Consider the following 15662-nt stretch of genomic DNA (forward strand, 5'->3'; position numbering starts at 1 on the left):
AGCCTGGAGCAGAAGTGGGGAGGAGCCTGGCAGGTGGGCCAAGCCCATCACAGCTCTGCCCTGAGAGGGAATCATCAGGGGGGCGGGAGGGCGGGTACACTGAGCCCAGGTGGACTCTAAGGGATGGAGACATACATATGAACGCACACACTCTTAAAGGCACACCCATGTGGATACGCACAGAGATACATAGAAATGCTGAAAAAGACAGAGAGGCCTCTGCGGGTCAGCCCTGCCTTGTCAGGAAGGGGAAAGAGGCCAGATAAGGGCAGGGACCCCCTCTCATAGCAACAGGAGGGGTGGGAGGATGGGAAAGGATGGGGTGAGCTTGAAGCACATGGACACACATGTATCTCAGCCTTGGCCCAGATGAGGGCTGCCTAGACAGGCAGGGCACCCCAGACCCAACCAGCTTCAAGGGCAGAGACAGAGGCCCCCAAACTAGGTAGAACCAGGCCAAATGGCAGAACCTCCAGGTGGAAAGGTATCTCAAGGGTCACCCACTTGGCACTCCATCAGATGTTTGGCTCCTGCCCAAGCCATCTCTGCCTCTCCTTGCATACCTCCAATGACAAGGAGCCCACTACTTCATTGGGCTCCAGGTCAGCTGCCTTTTCTGCTGATTTTGCCTCTGCGTTTTTCAACCCTGAGTCCTTGCTTCTCAAAGCCAGGCTTTTATAGCTTCTTCAGCTCTTCCTTTTAAAACTATACCCCCCAGCCTGGCTCCAGCTTTCCCTCTAAAGGTGTGGAGCCGATATAACCCAGTCTTCCCACTGTCATCAGCCAGCCAAAGTGAGTAGGTCCATCACCTCCCCCACTTTAGGCACCCTGCCTCTGTTAATATGGCCCAAGATCCAGCGAGTGGTTTAGGCCACATCACCTTGGAAATTCAGCCTGCCCTTCTATAACCAGATCCTCTGACCCTCACACATGTGTGACAGATAAGCCACATCCCTCTTCTCTCTGTGTGTGGGGAGGCCACTTATTATTTAGACCCAGCAAAGGACCTTGACTTTTTTTCTTGTTATGTTTCCTCTTATTTGATTCAGTCCAGCCTGTGGAGTTTCTCTGCACCCCAACTCTGTGACCACTGATTTGATCTCGCTCCTGAGCATATCTGCCGATGTAAGGAGTCGGCCCTGTGTCTCTGAGCCAAGGAGTGTGGACCATTTTGTCAAAGGCCCTACTAGGAGCCAGATACACTGTGTCAACCCCTGTCCCCAATCTACTCAACTCTAACCCCTTCAAAAGAGGAAGTGAGGTCAGGCTGATAGGCCCTGTTCTCAGTGACCCCTCGATGGGCCTTGAAGGCCACAGTGTCCTCAGCCAGTGCTCACCACCCTGCTCTTCATTCTAATGCCAAGCCCTAGGCCATCACCCTAAGGTCTGCCTGGTCCGGCCTTTGAGCAGATGGGATGGCAGGTGTCTCTCTACCTTTGGGCCCCTCTGCCTGGCCCTCTCTGGGATCCTTGAAGTGCACCAACCCCCTCTGTGGTTTTGCTTCTCTGTCCTCTGGGGAGACCTCAGCCCCTCCAGAGCGACCTGAGCCTGAGTGGTGGACTCCTCAGGCCGGAGCAGCCAGCCTGGGCCTTCTGGGCTCTTCTGGCTCCACACAGAACTTTGTCCTGTGTCCTTCTGCAGCCTCAGCTTACCCAGGCTGTGTGCCGTCTCCTGGTCCTGAGTCACCACTGGTCCCTTCAGCAGCCACTCTGGTTTCTTAAGAGATGGTCCCTTTCTCCTTTTGTGCCCACAGTTGAATCATGCTGGGAGCACTTGAGGCAGGCCCAGGAGTGGATGTCCCCCCTCAGGAGACCTGGCCCTTCTCTCCCAGACTCTTTAAGTTGGAAGGAACCTCAAGAATGGGTCAAATAATCCACCTCCTTATTCTGCAGCTGGAAAACATGGGCCAGGAGAGGGCCAGGGACAAGGCCTCTCTCGGCAAGTCAGGGACAGAGCTGGAGCTGAGAATAGGGATGCCACACAGGCCCTCATCCTCCTTATCTAGTGAACAACCTCCAGGTCATGGGGCATGACTTTTGTTAGTAAACTTGCCGCTCTGGGGCGTCACAAAGCACAGGCCCAGACTGGGCTCTGCCCCTTCCAGGAGCCGGTCTAGAACACCCACACTCACGACCCACAGATTGTAAAGCAAGGGGGACCTCAGCCCCTCTGTGAGAGACGCCCCATCAGCCAGTTTAGGTAACTTCTTCATTGCACCGTGCCCCAGGCTCTGATGCCCCCTCTGCCCGGCCCTGGGCTGGGTGCAGGGGACACAGATGAGCGAGAGGTAGGGCCTGCCCTTGAGGGGCTCTCTCCTCAGAGGAGAGACACACACTCCATCCCAGGCCTGTGTGGACATTGTTGGGGACCCATTTCCCAGATGAGGAGCCTGAGGCTCAGAGAAGGTCACCCAGCAGAGGCATGCAGAGCTGAGCAGGCTCACCGGGGTCTGGGGCCGAGATGATCTAACTCTTCCCACTTCATGTAGGAAGCGCGGCCTTGATTTGGGGTGGGGGACATGAGTAGCCAGGAGCACCCCACCTCTGCCTCAGAGTGGGACCACCACCACATGGTAGCTGGGTCAGAAGCCCAGGGAAGGGGGAGGTGACAGTCTGGTCTCTGGAGGAAGGAGAGAGTGAGAAGAGGGGAGGGGGAGTGTTGGGGAAAAGCCGAGTTCTGCTTCCCTGTGGAGAAGTTGAGGCTCAGAGAGAGGGAGGAATCTGCCCCAGGTAACACAGCAAGTGAAGGCTGGGACAGGAAGGCAGGCTTCTGCCACCACGTAGCCTTCCAGGGAGGCCACATGGACAGAGGGACACTGTGGTTCTAAGGGTCAGAACATGGGGCCAGCAGAGCCCATAGAGAAGGGGCCAGTGTAAGTGCTGGGCATCTTGGGAGGCTTCCTGGAGGAGGTGAGGTGGGAGACCCACCATGTCCAGATGAGCAGGGCCAGAGCAGTGAGGCTTGGGGGAAGGAGAATTGGCTGATGCCTCCCTGGCCCCAGCCTGCGGTCTGGGCACCACCTGAGGTGAGATCTCACCTCCCATCTGGGACAACCTGCAGCTCTGGGACTCACTCTGCCCCCGGGGGAAGGGGGTCCATGCTCACACGCACACACACAGACACACACACTCACACCCAGATGCACACGGAGGCTCACAGACCCACACTCACAGACACACTGCCTGGGGGCCCAGGGAGCAGGAAGGACCCACCAACATTTGGCCCTTGGATGCTGCAGTTTCCAAGGGGCCTCTCCGCTGTGCCCCTGCCCCTACCGGAGGTCCCGAGGGAGCTCAGCACAGCTGGGTGTGGGGACCAGGCCACCGGCCATTCCTGTTTTTCTTGTACAGACTCTCACTGTCCACCCGCCATCCCCAGACACATTTTATTTAATAACTTGTCATTGTTAAATTATTTATTAGCGTTTACCACATCACCACCCCCACCCTGCCCTCCACTCTCACCTTCCGCCTCTTCCCACAAAATCAGAAAATGGAAACAACAAAAAAAGATGAGACATCAGTATATTTGTAAATAAACCAACCTGTACACGCCTGTGATGCCTCTCCTTGGGGGGAGGGGCTGTGCGGGGCCCAAGCCCGTCCTGCATGAGACATTAGCAGATTTCTCAACAGGCACCAGGGACAGCAGGTCACGGAGGGAGAAACTCGGGTCCTCAGTCTTGCCCAACACATTCCTTGTCGCGTCCCATAATCTTCATTTCCCCATCCTTGTCCTATCCCAGCCCCGACCCAGCTCCATCCTTGAAACAAACGCATCCTTCCCGTCTCACTCCATCCCATTTCCCAATACGTATTCAACCAGCCAATATGAAGGGCCCCTTAAGCCCAGCCATTAGGCTGAGAACTGGGGCAGGTCCCTGCCTGCAGGAGGTAGATAGTGTGGTGTGAGCTCAGTTGTTACAGGGGCACCCAACCTCATCTGGAGGGATGGAGCATCATAGAAGGCTTCCTAGAAGAAACTATATATTAAGCTGAGGTCGGCATGGGAGGGCTAGGGGGTGATGAGAAGTATCTGTGAGTGCTCCAGGCTTGTACAAAACCTCAGGGGCAGGCAAAATCTTGTGAATCTCCCAACGTGTAAGAATAGCTAAGTTTAGGGGTAGGGAGAAGCAATGAGGCCGGAGGCAAGGCCAGGTATCCAGGGTCTTGCTGCCGACTGGAGAATAAATCCAATTAGGTCAGGTAGACTGGATGGAGACAAAGGGGGTCAACTGGGTTACCTAGGTGACAGGTGATGATGGCTTTGACTCGGCTGGTACCAGTGCTGATACCAGAGGTATTGGTGAGAGAGGGGAGTCAAGTCAACATCTAGGTTCCTGGGTCACTGAGCCGGGGGTTCCTGGAGCTCTCTGGTCTGGGGCACGTGGAGATGAGGGTCTCTGGAGCATCCAAGAGATGTCTTTCGTGGGAAGGGCTGAGCCTCAAAGGACCAGAACTGAGCACCCAGGTGTTCAACAACCAGGTAGATGGTCACTGAGGCACAAGGTGGGTGCACGCACCCAAGGGAATGTGACAGGGAGAATGAAGGAGCTGAGGCCAAACCCTGAAGAATAATGAGGACTTGGGGCCAGACATGGCCCTGGGATCCGGGGGAGATGGGGGCGGGGGTAGGGGTATGAAGATGGCAGAGACTCAAGGGATCTGGTTCTCAAAGTGTGTTCCTTGAGGTCTCAAGCTCCCTCAGAGTACCCTGGGGAGTATGAGTGTGTGCGCCTGCGTGTGCGTCTATGGCACTAGCCCTGGGGGCTGGCTTGCTTGGGTATATCACGCAGGTATCTGTACACGGTGCTCAGCCGGGTGTCGAGATCTGTGCATGGAGTAGGGCATCTCAGAAGTGTCTGCGTCGGTGAAGACGATTGTATATCCACACCCGCGTGTCTCGCACATCTGCGCACCTGGGAGGCCTCCTGCCTGCAGACTGAAGTCCTAATGCTCTCTTCCTTCCCCCACCTTCGGGTTTTTCCTTCTCAGCCCCCCTCTGGCCTCCTGAAGTCAGGATCACCTGGAGGCCACCAAGAGCATCTCTTCCTCTGCCCAGGGGCCCCAGCGCCCCCTGGGGGCAGCCCCGCCCTCACCCTCTCCTGCAGCCTCAGGTGCCTCAGAGCCCCAGGGCTTCTGGGTGTCTAGACACATGTCGAGGCCCTTCCATTCAATGCCTCCTTTGCACCTGACACACCTGGAGAGGCAGATGTCAAGATCCCATGTTTTAGAAGGGAAACCCAAGGCTCAGAGGGAGGAAGTGCTCAATATGACTAAATATGACAAAGCTAAAAAGGGCCAGCAGAACCAGGGCTCAAAACCAGATCTGGTTGCAAACCCATGACCTCAACACCTCCCTGGCTGCCTCCCAAGCCAACACTCTTGGGCCCTGCAACCTGGTCCTCCAAGGTCAGGCCTGGGGGCCCAGGGAGCAAGGAAATTCTCCTACCTTCAGAGCGGCCTCACTGAGGCTCAGAGAAATTGTCACTCGGCCCAGACTGCACAGCACAGGGGCAGGAATAAACTGGGTCTTCCATCCAAGCTCGAGGCTGAGGCTTCTGTGAGAGCGGCCTCCAAGCTCCACACCCCCACAGCAGTGGGCTGCCAACTCTCTTCAAATCCCGTCACTAAAAAATGTTCTCGGTGGGGGAGGGGCTGTGCTGATCCACTGCTCCCCCTTCTCCTGCCTGTCTCCTCCTCCACCCCCCACCGCCCAGAAGGGGAAGTCAGGGGAGGGGGAGGAAATGCAGGCCGAGACTGGAGACAAGAGATGGTATGGGAGGTCTCCCTCCAGGTCCCTCCTTCCCGAGAACCAATACTAGTCAAGTCCCCACCACTGCCAGTCACAGACCAGCTCACTGACCCTCACAACAACACAGAGCAGCTCTCATCCCATTGCACAGATGAGGAAACCCAGGCCTGGGGAGGAGTAACTTGCTCCAGGGTGATTCCTTCAGGGAACTTGGGGTTGGAGAGGGTCTAGGCCACGGTCCCGTGGGAGTGGAGAAGAGGGGTGGCCTCAGGAGAGGAACATGGCTCTGAGCCCACCCTACAAAACTTGTCTTCAGGGGTCACAGGCCTGGCCCAGTCCTGCCTCTGGAGTTCACCACTGCGGCCAGAGAAAGCCGCGGGCTGTGAGGCCTGGATTGGAGGAGGTGAGGTCTGTTCAGCTGCAAAATAGAGTGAGAATCTGCCTGGACAGACAGGCAGTTAGACTGATGGTCCGACAGGCATTTCTCAGGAGGAGGGTCAGAAGGAGGGCCGTCCCCTGGACTCGGGGAATGCTGCTGGCCTGCTTGTCCATGGCTCACCTGCTGGAAGGGTCGACAGGTGCTGAGGCAGAGAATCAGGAGGCTGAGGAGCTCCCCACGCGTTGCCTCTGGGAGCGGGAGGAGCAGCCTTCAGGGACACTCACCATGCACCCTGAGTTCTGCTGAGCCTCACACATCTTGTCCCACTTTCTCCTCAAAGCCCCGGGGGCGGGAGCAATTGTAATGTCTACCTGACAGGTGAAGACTCTGCCTCCTGCGGCCAGCATTGCTCCTGTGGCCAATGAGTGTCCCAGGCCCCATGCCAGGCAGACCTTGGCCCCAGGCACCGGCGGATGGATGGGGCCTCTAGGTATGGCTCTGACTGCAGGGCAACCCCTGGGGCTTGACCGCGGAGTAGAGACAGCGCCCAGATTGCTTATCCTTTGGGTCTTCATCTCTTGCGTGGCAGACCCCCTAGAACCCAGGCCCGCTGGGAAGAGCACAGGAAGGAGCTAGGAGAGAAGCATGAAGGACTCAAAGTTGGGGGAGGGGTTCATCAGCTGTGCCTGGGAAATCAGGGAAAACCTCCAGAAGGAGGGAGCAGCCAGAACAAGTGCTCACAGGTGGGGGCCGCAGAGGACCAGGGAGGCGGGGCACACCAGGCTGAATTCAGGGTCTAAAGGCCAGAGACGCAGGAGGTGAGATCCCTGGCACCGGCACTGGCGTCAGTCAGGCCCTTGGCTGTAAGAGGATGCCCGGCACGTCCCGTACTCTGATTTAGCTGAGAATAAAGTGCGCGCATTGTGAGATTTTGAGTAATATGGAGGAGTCTGTATAAAGTACCTGTTTATGGCCTAAAGAGGAATAATAAAACCCCAACACCTCTGCATCCACTTCCTAGATAAAGAAAATGTGCATGTTCAATTCCTTGGAGCCCTCACTGGGCCCCATCGTGGTCCCAGGGGCCTGTTTCTTCATTTGAAAACCTCTGATCAAATCAGAGCCAAATCAGCAACGAAGGAAACAGGGGAAGTTCTTAGCATAGACTCTAGCAGGAATGGACCCAGAGGCAGGGGACCCCTCGTGCATCCCCCGTCTGCACAGAACACCCCAGCGCCTTTCTGCAGGCAGCATCCCATTTTCACTCCTTACCTCCCTTATCAACACTTGGGGTGCTTTGCTACTAAATCCCAAGACGGATCAGAAGCTAGTTTGAATCTCACTACTGAACCTGCAAGTCACCCATCAGCCCACGAGGTGGCAACCAGGAGTCAGGCAGGTGCGCGCTGAGCATCTGGTTAGGCTCAGATGATGCAGAGGTGGCCGAGGCTTCAGATTATAGCCAGAGAGGGAAGGAGGGAAGAAATCCTCCTTCTGGGAGGCTTCTGTGCACCAGGCCCTGTGTGGCCGCTTTGCAAGGACGATACCCTGTACTCTTCAGCATTCCTATGTTAGAGAACAGGAAAGTAGGCTTGAGAAGTTAAGGAATCTTCCCGAGGCCACACAGCTAGGGAAAGGCAAAGCTGGGATTTGAACCAGAGCTGGAGTGGTGTCAGAGACAGAGGAGGAGGGCAATAAGGGGACGTGGGGGGGGGGGGGCGGATAGCAGCCTCTTCTTGAGCCCTTGCTTCAGTGACTCCCAGCCTTGTTTTCTCGTCTCATTGACTCCACACACTCATCTGTGAGGCAGCTACTCTCACCACCCCCATTTCATTGATTAGGAAACTGAGGCTGGGAGAGGCTAAAAGCCTGGGGGAGGCTGCTTATCCTCAGTGCCCTGGCTTCTGGGGAATCAGCCCTCCCTGAGCCCAGAGGGAGGACCACAGGGGTGAGATGAGGACTGCTGAGCATCCCCCCGACACAGCCCTTCCCAGCCCCTTCTCCTCCATCCCTCCTTGAGGACCCAGGGTAGACTCACCTTCCCCAGTCACCTGATGGGGGCTTTTGTCACTGGTGCAAATCCAGCTCCACCCTCGGTGTGTGCTGTGCTGGCCCTGGTGATGCTTCCAGAATAGAGGGTATAGGTCACAGTTGGGAGCCCCTGATTTGAGTGTCAGTATTTCATTCTGATCATTTTTGTCACTGGGGCCTCCCAATGGTGGGGGCACAATTGATCTGGTAGGGGGCCTGGGGGCCTGGGGTTTGAGGGTGCCCCATCCCATTCAGCTTCACTGGATAGGGAGTGCAGTGTTGTCAAGCTCCAGTCTCAGCTCTGCCACTCACTAGCCACGTGAGCTTGGGCAAGTCACATGACCACCCCAAGCCTTGGTTTCTTTGCAGACTTAGGGATGAGCACAGACCCATCATGAGGGTCATGTGAGCAAGTGAACCAGGCACAGGGCTCAGCCCTCCCCAGGTCCTCAAATGGTGGGGCTAAAATTATTCACAGGTGCCCCTCTCTCTGCCTACCCAGGAAGCTAACTCAGCCCAGCACCCTGCACCAAAAGGGGCCCAAGGGCCTTGAAGGGGTGGGTATGGGGTAGTGCTCGGCACTGACCACGGCAAGGCTCCTCCTACCCCTTTAGGCCAGGGAAGCTTCCAGGAGCTGGGTTTCCTGTGGCCTCAACCTTCCTTTCCCTGTGCTTCGAGGCTGACAGACACCTGGGCCTCCCATTACCTCAGGGGCCATGCCAAAGGAGGCATCGAGGCACAGACAGTGGGAGCTTTCCCCTGCCAGTCAGTGAGGCCTGAGTGTCGTGGCCCAGGCCTCCTGACCAGTGATTGGTCCAAGGTGAAACTGGGTACCTTGGAGCACAAGTTATAGGGATGCTGGCAGTTATGCTCCTTACCACAGTGGGGCGCCCTAGAGACCACAGCCAATTCACCCACAGAAGGAAAGATGGACAGAGACAGAGGCTCCCAAAGCCTCAGTTTATGGCGGCATTAAAGGGCTAACAAATGCAGCGCTAATAAAGCCCTTTATTGTTTAAGCCAGTTTGAGTTGTCTCTGTCATTGGCCACCAAAGAGTCCTGGCTAAAACCCACACCATTTCACAGGGTTATTGGGTGAATAAATGAGATAATATTTCCAAGTCTCTGGTATAAAAATCAGTGCTTGGAAAAAAAGCAGCTAGAAGGTTCTCAACAGCGTACAGTAACAGCCTCTGCACTTCCTCCAGCCCCAATTTTCCAATATCATCCCACTTTGCTTATACAAATACAGTCCATGAAAACTTTCCCTAACATGTACACAGGTTTTGAGCTAGTATTTAAAAGGAGACATTGTTTGGTGGGCATTTTCTCTAAAAATTCCAATAAGCTGGCTATTGTCAGAGATTTCTGAGAACAAATAAGAATAATGATTGTTGGTGTAAAACACACACACAGTTCCTGCCATCTGAGCTCTTGGCTAGTGTGGGGTCCCCTATGGTCCCACACACATGAAGGGGAACCCTTTCCTCCTGCTTCACCCACAGCTGCAACTGGGAGGCTGTGCCGCAGGGCCAGGCAGTGGGGTACTTCATAAGCAACAGAGTTCAATCGAAAAAGTGAATTACTGCTGCTGAGTTACTAATAAGCAAATAATCAAGTTATACCCATCACAAAAATGTCCACAAACAGAGCGATTGTGACAAGGGCAGAAACCTGGAGTCTTGCTCTTCAAAACAAAGTGAAGCAATAACTCTGGAAGAAGGCAACTTACAGCAATGGGTCTCTTGGCCTATAAAGTACTCTGCCAGTGAGTAATGCCGATACTACTGATGATGACCAGGACAATGATGACAGTTGCTGAGTACTGAGTACTTACCACAGGCCAGTGCCTTCAGGCATTAGCTCATTTCATACTCCAAGTAGTATTATCCTCATTTTACAGATGAAGACACGGAAGCTCTGAGAGGTGACGCAGCTTGTTCACAGAGCTAGTGAGTGGCAGATCCTGAGAGCAGGTTACCAGTGCAAACAAGCAATTCTGCCTAGAAGGAAGGCCAGGACAGACAAGGAAAAGCCCCAGATATTTTGCAACTCTGCCTTTCTGAGGGGAGGAGCAAGCTTCACCAGACCAGGCTACATGCCAAAGAGCGCCTTGGAGTGGCCTGAGGGACAGAGGAGGAGGCCACAGCCCAGAGCAACAGGAGTGAGGACTCAACAGCAGGCCACGAGGTGTGGCCCTAGCCTAAGCTGCTTCCTGAGTGCTGGCCAGCAGGTTGGCTCAGACATGCCAGGACAAGAGAAGCAGGGAGAAATGGAGCCTGATGGCCAGAAAGCCACCCTTCCTCTCGTGACTAGCCCAGCCCTATCACAGGCATGATTTGTGCCTCTTGAATCATTGCCTTGTGCTGCCCAGAAGGGAATGGCCGAGTTCAGAGTGGTTAGCCACTTGCTAAGTTCACACAGCCAGTCAGCACAGACGGGAAGACAGGGAAGGGGAGAGAGCAGAGCAGGCTCATTTTCAGATTAAAGGGCCCCCCTTCCCCCACCAGGGAAGTCCAGGGAAGAAATCTTGCAGATTAGGAGCCTAGAAAGTTGATGAACATCAGGTGAGTCAGAAGATGAAGCAGGAAGAAGGAGGGGTCATCCACGGGGAGGCCAGGTATAGAAGCAAGCGCAGGAGCTGGGCTGGAGGCTGGCAGTGGCAGACTGAGACCCCTGGGAACCTGGCCATACTCCCCGAGCCCTTTCCAAACCACTGGAAAAGGTGGGCACCTGTCTCAGTGGTGACTCCTCAAAGCCACGACACAGCTCAGGAGTGGGTCTGGCTGTAGCATCGTTGCAGGGAGGGCTCTCCCACCACTGAGCAGGAAGAATATTAAGACAAATGACAGATTTTTTTTTTCCCCTGGAGTTTCTACCCACTGGCTGCCGTGTTGTTTGGTACAGCAAGGTTTATGATTGTCTTATCTTTCTCAGGGAATGTCTTTCTTCATCAGCCAATGTCTCTCTTTGCCCTGTTTAATGCTTTTGATCTTGAATTCTACTTTGATAATAATGTTGATACTCCTATATCCCTTTTTGTTTGTTTGTTTGCCTTACCCTACTATTTTTGTCCAGCCCTTTATTTTACAATCTTTCTTTGTCCTTTTTTGGTTATTTCTTGTTTAAAAAAAGTATATAACTGGAGTTCAACTGCAGTTCTCCTATTGCAGATATTTGGCGTTTTCCAATTTTTCATCAAAATAAACAATGCTGCAATGTGTCCATCCACATGACCTCTAACATAACCTGGTGGGGGGTTGCTGGGTTGCCAGGTTATGCAGAGGATCATCTTTGTCAGACAAAGACAGTGTTTTGCATAGTGATTTTACTACTTACACTCCCATCAGCAATTGAGAATTCCCACTGCTCCCCGTCTTTGGCTGTACTTACTGATTTTGACCTGCTCTAAATGATCTGAACTTGCTGCTACTTTACTACTAATATGGTTGAGCATCTTTTCATATGTATATCCTCCACCTGTGTTTCCTCTTTTGTGACACGCCTATTTACGTCTTTCAATTTCCTTTTGGGTTGTCTTTTTCTTATTTACTTCTAGGGTTGTTTTTAAAAAATATATATTTGAGATACAAATCCTTTGCTAGTTATATGTGCTACAAGTAATTTCTTACAGTTTGTAGAAGTTCTTCATTTTATCATAGTCTGATTTCATCATACACTTATGGTTTGTGTTTCTTTGTGTGTACAAAATCCTTCCCTACCTGGGTCACAAAGATACTCTTTCACATTTTTTTCTTAAATTTTAAAGTTTTGGCTTTCACATTTAAAATTTCAATCTATCAAGAATTTATTTTGGGGTACAGGAGAGATAAGCATCCAATTTCACATTTTTTCATATGAATGAACACATATCCAGGCACCTTACATCCAGCAGTTATCCCTTCCCAGTCACCTGAAAGCCAATTCTATTGTATGTCAGATTTCTGTACACGTGAGCATTTATTACTGTTGCACTGGCCTGTTGATCTCACCCTGTGCCAATAGCACAGGATCCTAACCACTAACACGTTATGTAAGTCCTGATTGCATTTAGGCATGCTTTAACCACTTCTTCTTCAGAAGTGTATAGCTAGTCTTGGGCCACTGTTCTTCCACACAGATTTTAGGATCAGCTTGTAAAGTACTTTTAAAAGTCTTATTGGGGTTTTGGTTGGAAAGACATTTGCTCTATAGATCAACGTGGGGAGAACTGATAAAACGTGGATAACGAGTCATTGACTCCTTGAACAGGACAAACCTCCCTGTTTATTTAGGTCTTCTCTAATGTCTTCAATAAAGTTCTATCATTTTCTGCATCAGGTCTTGCACATCTTTTGTTAGATTTGTTTTCAGATTCCTTACTTTCTGTTGCTATCCTAAACGTTGTCTTTTTCTGAATTGTTTTATAAACTAGTGCAGAGATAAGTAGTTTAGTTTTTTTTTACTTTTTTTAATTCTTTTTTTTTTTATTGCAGTGTAGTCAATTTACAATGTTAGTTTCAAGTGTATCCCTTACTTTCTAAACTTCCTAAATAATTCATTTGAGGGACCAAGGGGGTGCAAGGACAGTGGCCGTCATAAAGATCATCACCTCTGCCAGGGAGGGAAAGATCGCTTACTTGCAAGTCCAGACAGAAACCATTTTGTTGCGGACAATGTCTTTTTTGGGGGGAAGGGGTGATCTGCACTTCACCCTGTTCCACCTGGGGAGTAGTGGAGGTGGTGGGGAAGCGGGGCTCACATTGCTGTTGTCCGAGGTGGTGGCGGCGGCGGCGGCATCCAGAATCTCACGGTATCGCTGCAGGCAGGGCTGGAGGCGGCTCTCGAGCAGCTACAGCTCCGGAAGCACCTTGACATGACGGCTGTGTGCAACCCCAAGAGTCAGTGAGCCAAGGCTTTCCTCAGATTCCCGACCTCACCATGCCTGCCCTGTCTCTTCCTAGCCTCCCAGACCCCTGTCCAATCCCTTCCGGAACTAGCAGAGCTTCTCGTCTTTAACCTTATCCAAGGGAAGACGAGGAGAGGAAAATAAACCGCTTCCACCCTCCCCACCACACAATCCTGTATCTACAAACGGCGAAGAAACAAACTGAAAAAAAGATGGGGCCTGGGTGAACTCAGGTGAAAGAATCTTCATCAGGCTCAGGATTTGGATTTCCTTGCCCCAGAGAGAGTGGGGCTTCTCGCGCAGCCGCCAATCCTAACCTCATTTACCTACTCCCGAGCCCCTCCCTGGCCCTCAACACTAACCCTCCAAGGAAGACTTCTAAGCAATCCTTTCCCATCAGACCTTCCCTGGTCCCCATACTTAGAATCCCCAACCCACCCCCACCCCAAAAGGTTCTCTCCATCTCTCACTTAGGTGGATTTGTCTCTGGGGCTGGTGTTGGGCCCGCTGGGCCTGGGCGGGAAGGGGTGAGCTCCCGGCTCTGGGCGGCGGCACGCTTCTCCACTTCCGCAGCCTCCACGGCCTCCAGAGGGCGCACTTCACATTTGGCCGGCTCTGCTGTTTGAGAGCTCAAGGCTACTGGCCCCGGGGCCACAGCTGGTGTCTGAGGGGGCAGCAGACTGTGCTGCGCTTGGGACCCACCTCGGCACTCGCTCCAGGGTAGGAAGGTCTCTATATCCCCGATCATGTGCTGAGCCATCTCTGGCTGGACTTGGGGCTCACTCTGAATCGGGGCCTGTTCCATGTTGGTGGGAACATCTACAGCAGAGCCGTCATCACTAGGAAGATTGAAGGTTCCGCCCATGACATAGCTGTTGGCATTCCGGTCACGAACAGAGGCCCTAGGCCCACAAGTACCAGGCGGGGGTCCCCCACCATAGGTGGCTGAGGTAGACCCTGTCCCAGAAGATGCCAGAAAAGGGAGCCAAAGCTGAGGAGGAGCCCGTTCCACCAGGTGGATAACCTTTCCCCCAACATTGTATTCCTGGAGCGTCTTATCATCCTGCAGAACTCGAGCCTGGTAGATAAGTCGTTGTTTCTCGGAGGGGATGCTGACAGACGCAGCAATGTGCTTCTTAAACTCCTTTACATTCATCTGGGCCCCCACAATAAAGGTCCGGGTCTGTGAGTCCAGGGTCTTCACCAGCACCTCCAGGCTGTCAGGCCCCTCCATACTGGTACTGGTACTATCTCTGGGCTCTATGGCCGACAGCTCTCGTCATTTCCGGTCTCCCCCAACATGGCACCGATGGCCACTTCCGTTTCCCGATAGTATTGGGGGATCTTGAGGCCGTACTTCCGGCTCCCCGCAGGTCCCCAAGCAGCAAGTTCCTGGGGACGAGCTGGGCCAGAGCCGGCCTAGATGGGAGTGAGCCAAGTATCCCGAAGAGCCGCCGCCATCACCCCGGAGCCCACACTCAGCAATTAAGTTCTGAATGCTATCTTATATCCTGCCACCTTGATAAACTCATTAATTCTAATCATCTCTTGGTATATTATTTTGGACTTTTTAATGTAGATAATCATCTCACCTGGAAATTATAATTTCATTTTTTTCTAATCATTATATGTTTCCTCCTTCTTTCCTTCCTATTTTCCTTCTCATTCTTTTTTTATATTAAACATATTGGCTAACACTTCCAATAAAATGTTGACTAGGAGGATATTGATTAAGATCCTTGTTTTGTTAGGGAGAATGCTTTTTACTTTTTATTAATAAGTACCATTTTGCCAAATCTTGCAAGTGAAGAAAATTATCTTATATTCCTAGAAATTTTAATCATGAAAGTGTGTTGATTTGATTAAATGCTTATTCTGTATAGATTTTCTTCTTTAACCTGTTAATGTCACTGCATATATTTATAATTTTATATATAAATAACATTATAGAACACATTATATACTAATAAAATCTAATTATTATATATATTTATTATATTAATATATAATATGTATTAATGTTAAACCACCCCTTACATCCACGGTACCAGCCCAGTTTGGTCATGATTTTTAAATATGTCATTGGATTCAGTCTTCTACTATTCTTTCTTGATTTTTGAATTTTAAGCACATGAATGAGGTTGCCTTGGTTTGGGTAATAAAGTTATACTGGTTTTTCAAAGTGAACTGATGAGTGTTCCCTCTTTGCTGTTCTCTGAAAGAGTTTGTATAGAATTTTAATATCTATTCTTTGAAAGTTTTCTGTGGGTTTGATGTTTTCTATGTGGGCTTAGCTATTCAATTATGTTTAGTGGTTGTGGGACTATTCAGGATTTTGATTTTTTTCTTAAGCCAGTTTTGATGTCATGTGTTTCAAGGAATTTGTGCATTTTGCCTACTTTTAAATTTATTAATACAAAGTTATATAGAATATTCTCTTTTTGTCTTTTTAATCTCTAGCTGTAACAATATTTCCTTTCTCATCCTTAATATTATTGGTTTACACATTTAAAAAATTCTTTTTAAACTTTGCCAGATGTTTATCTACTTTATTAGTCTTTCAAAGAACTGATTTTGGCTTTGTTGATTTCTTCTCCTGTATCTTTATTT

At 51.5% G+C, this 15662-nt stretch overlaps 1 protein-coding gene across 1 annotated transcript; it reads right to left on the reverse strand.

Annotated features, from left to right (window-relative positions):
• Positions 1 to 12779: 12779 nt before the first annotated feature.
• On the reverse strand, positions 12780 to 15117 carry LOC105092659 (large proline-rich protein BAG6-like). Its single transcript, XM_031449531.2, is given in 4 exon segments — positions 12780 to 13026; positions 13523 to 14312; positions 14360 to 14455; positions 15090 to 15117. Coding segments are annotated over 4 exon segments (1161 nt in total).
• Between the last annotated feature and the right edge of the window lie 545 nt (positions 15118 to 15662).

This window comes from Camelus dromedarius, chromosome 10, assembly GCF_036321535.1.
Source record: "Camelus dromedarius isolate mCamDro1 chromosome 10, mCamDro1.pat, whole genome shotgun sequence".
In the NCBI taxonomy this organism is placed as follows: domain Eukaryota; kingdom Metazoa; phylum Chordata; class Mammalia; order Artiodactyla; family Camelidae; genus Camelus; species Camelus dromedarius.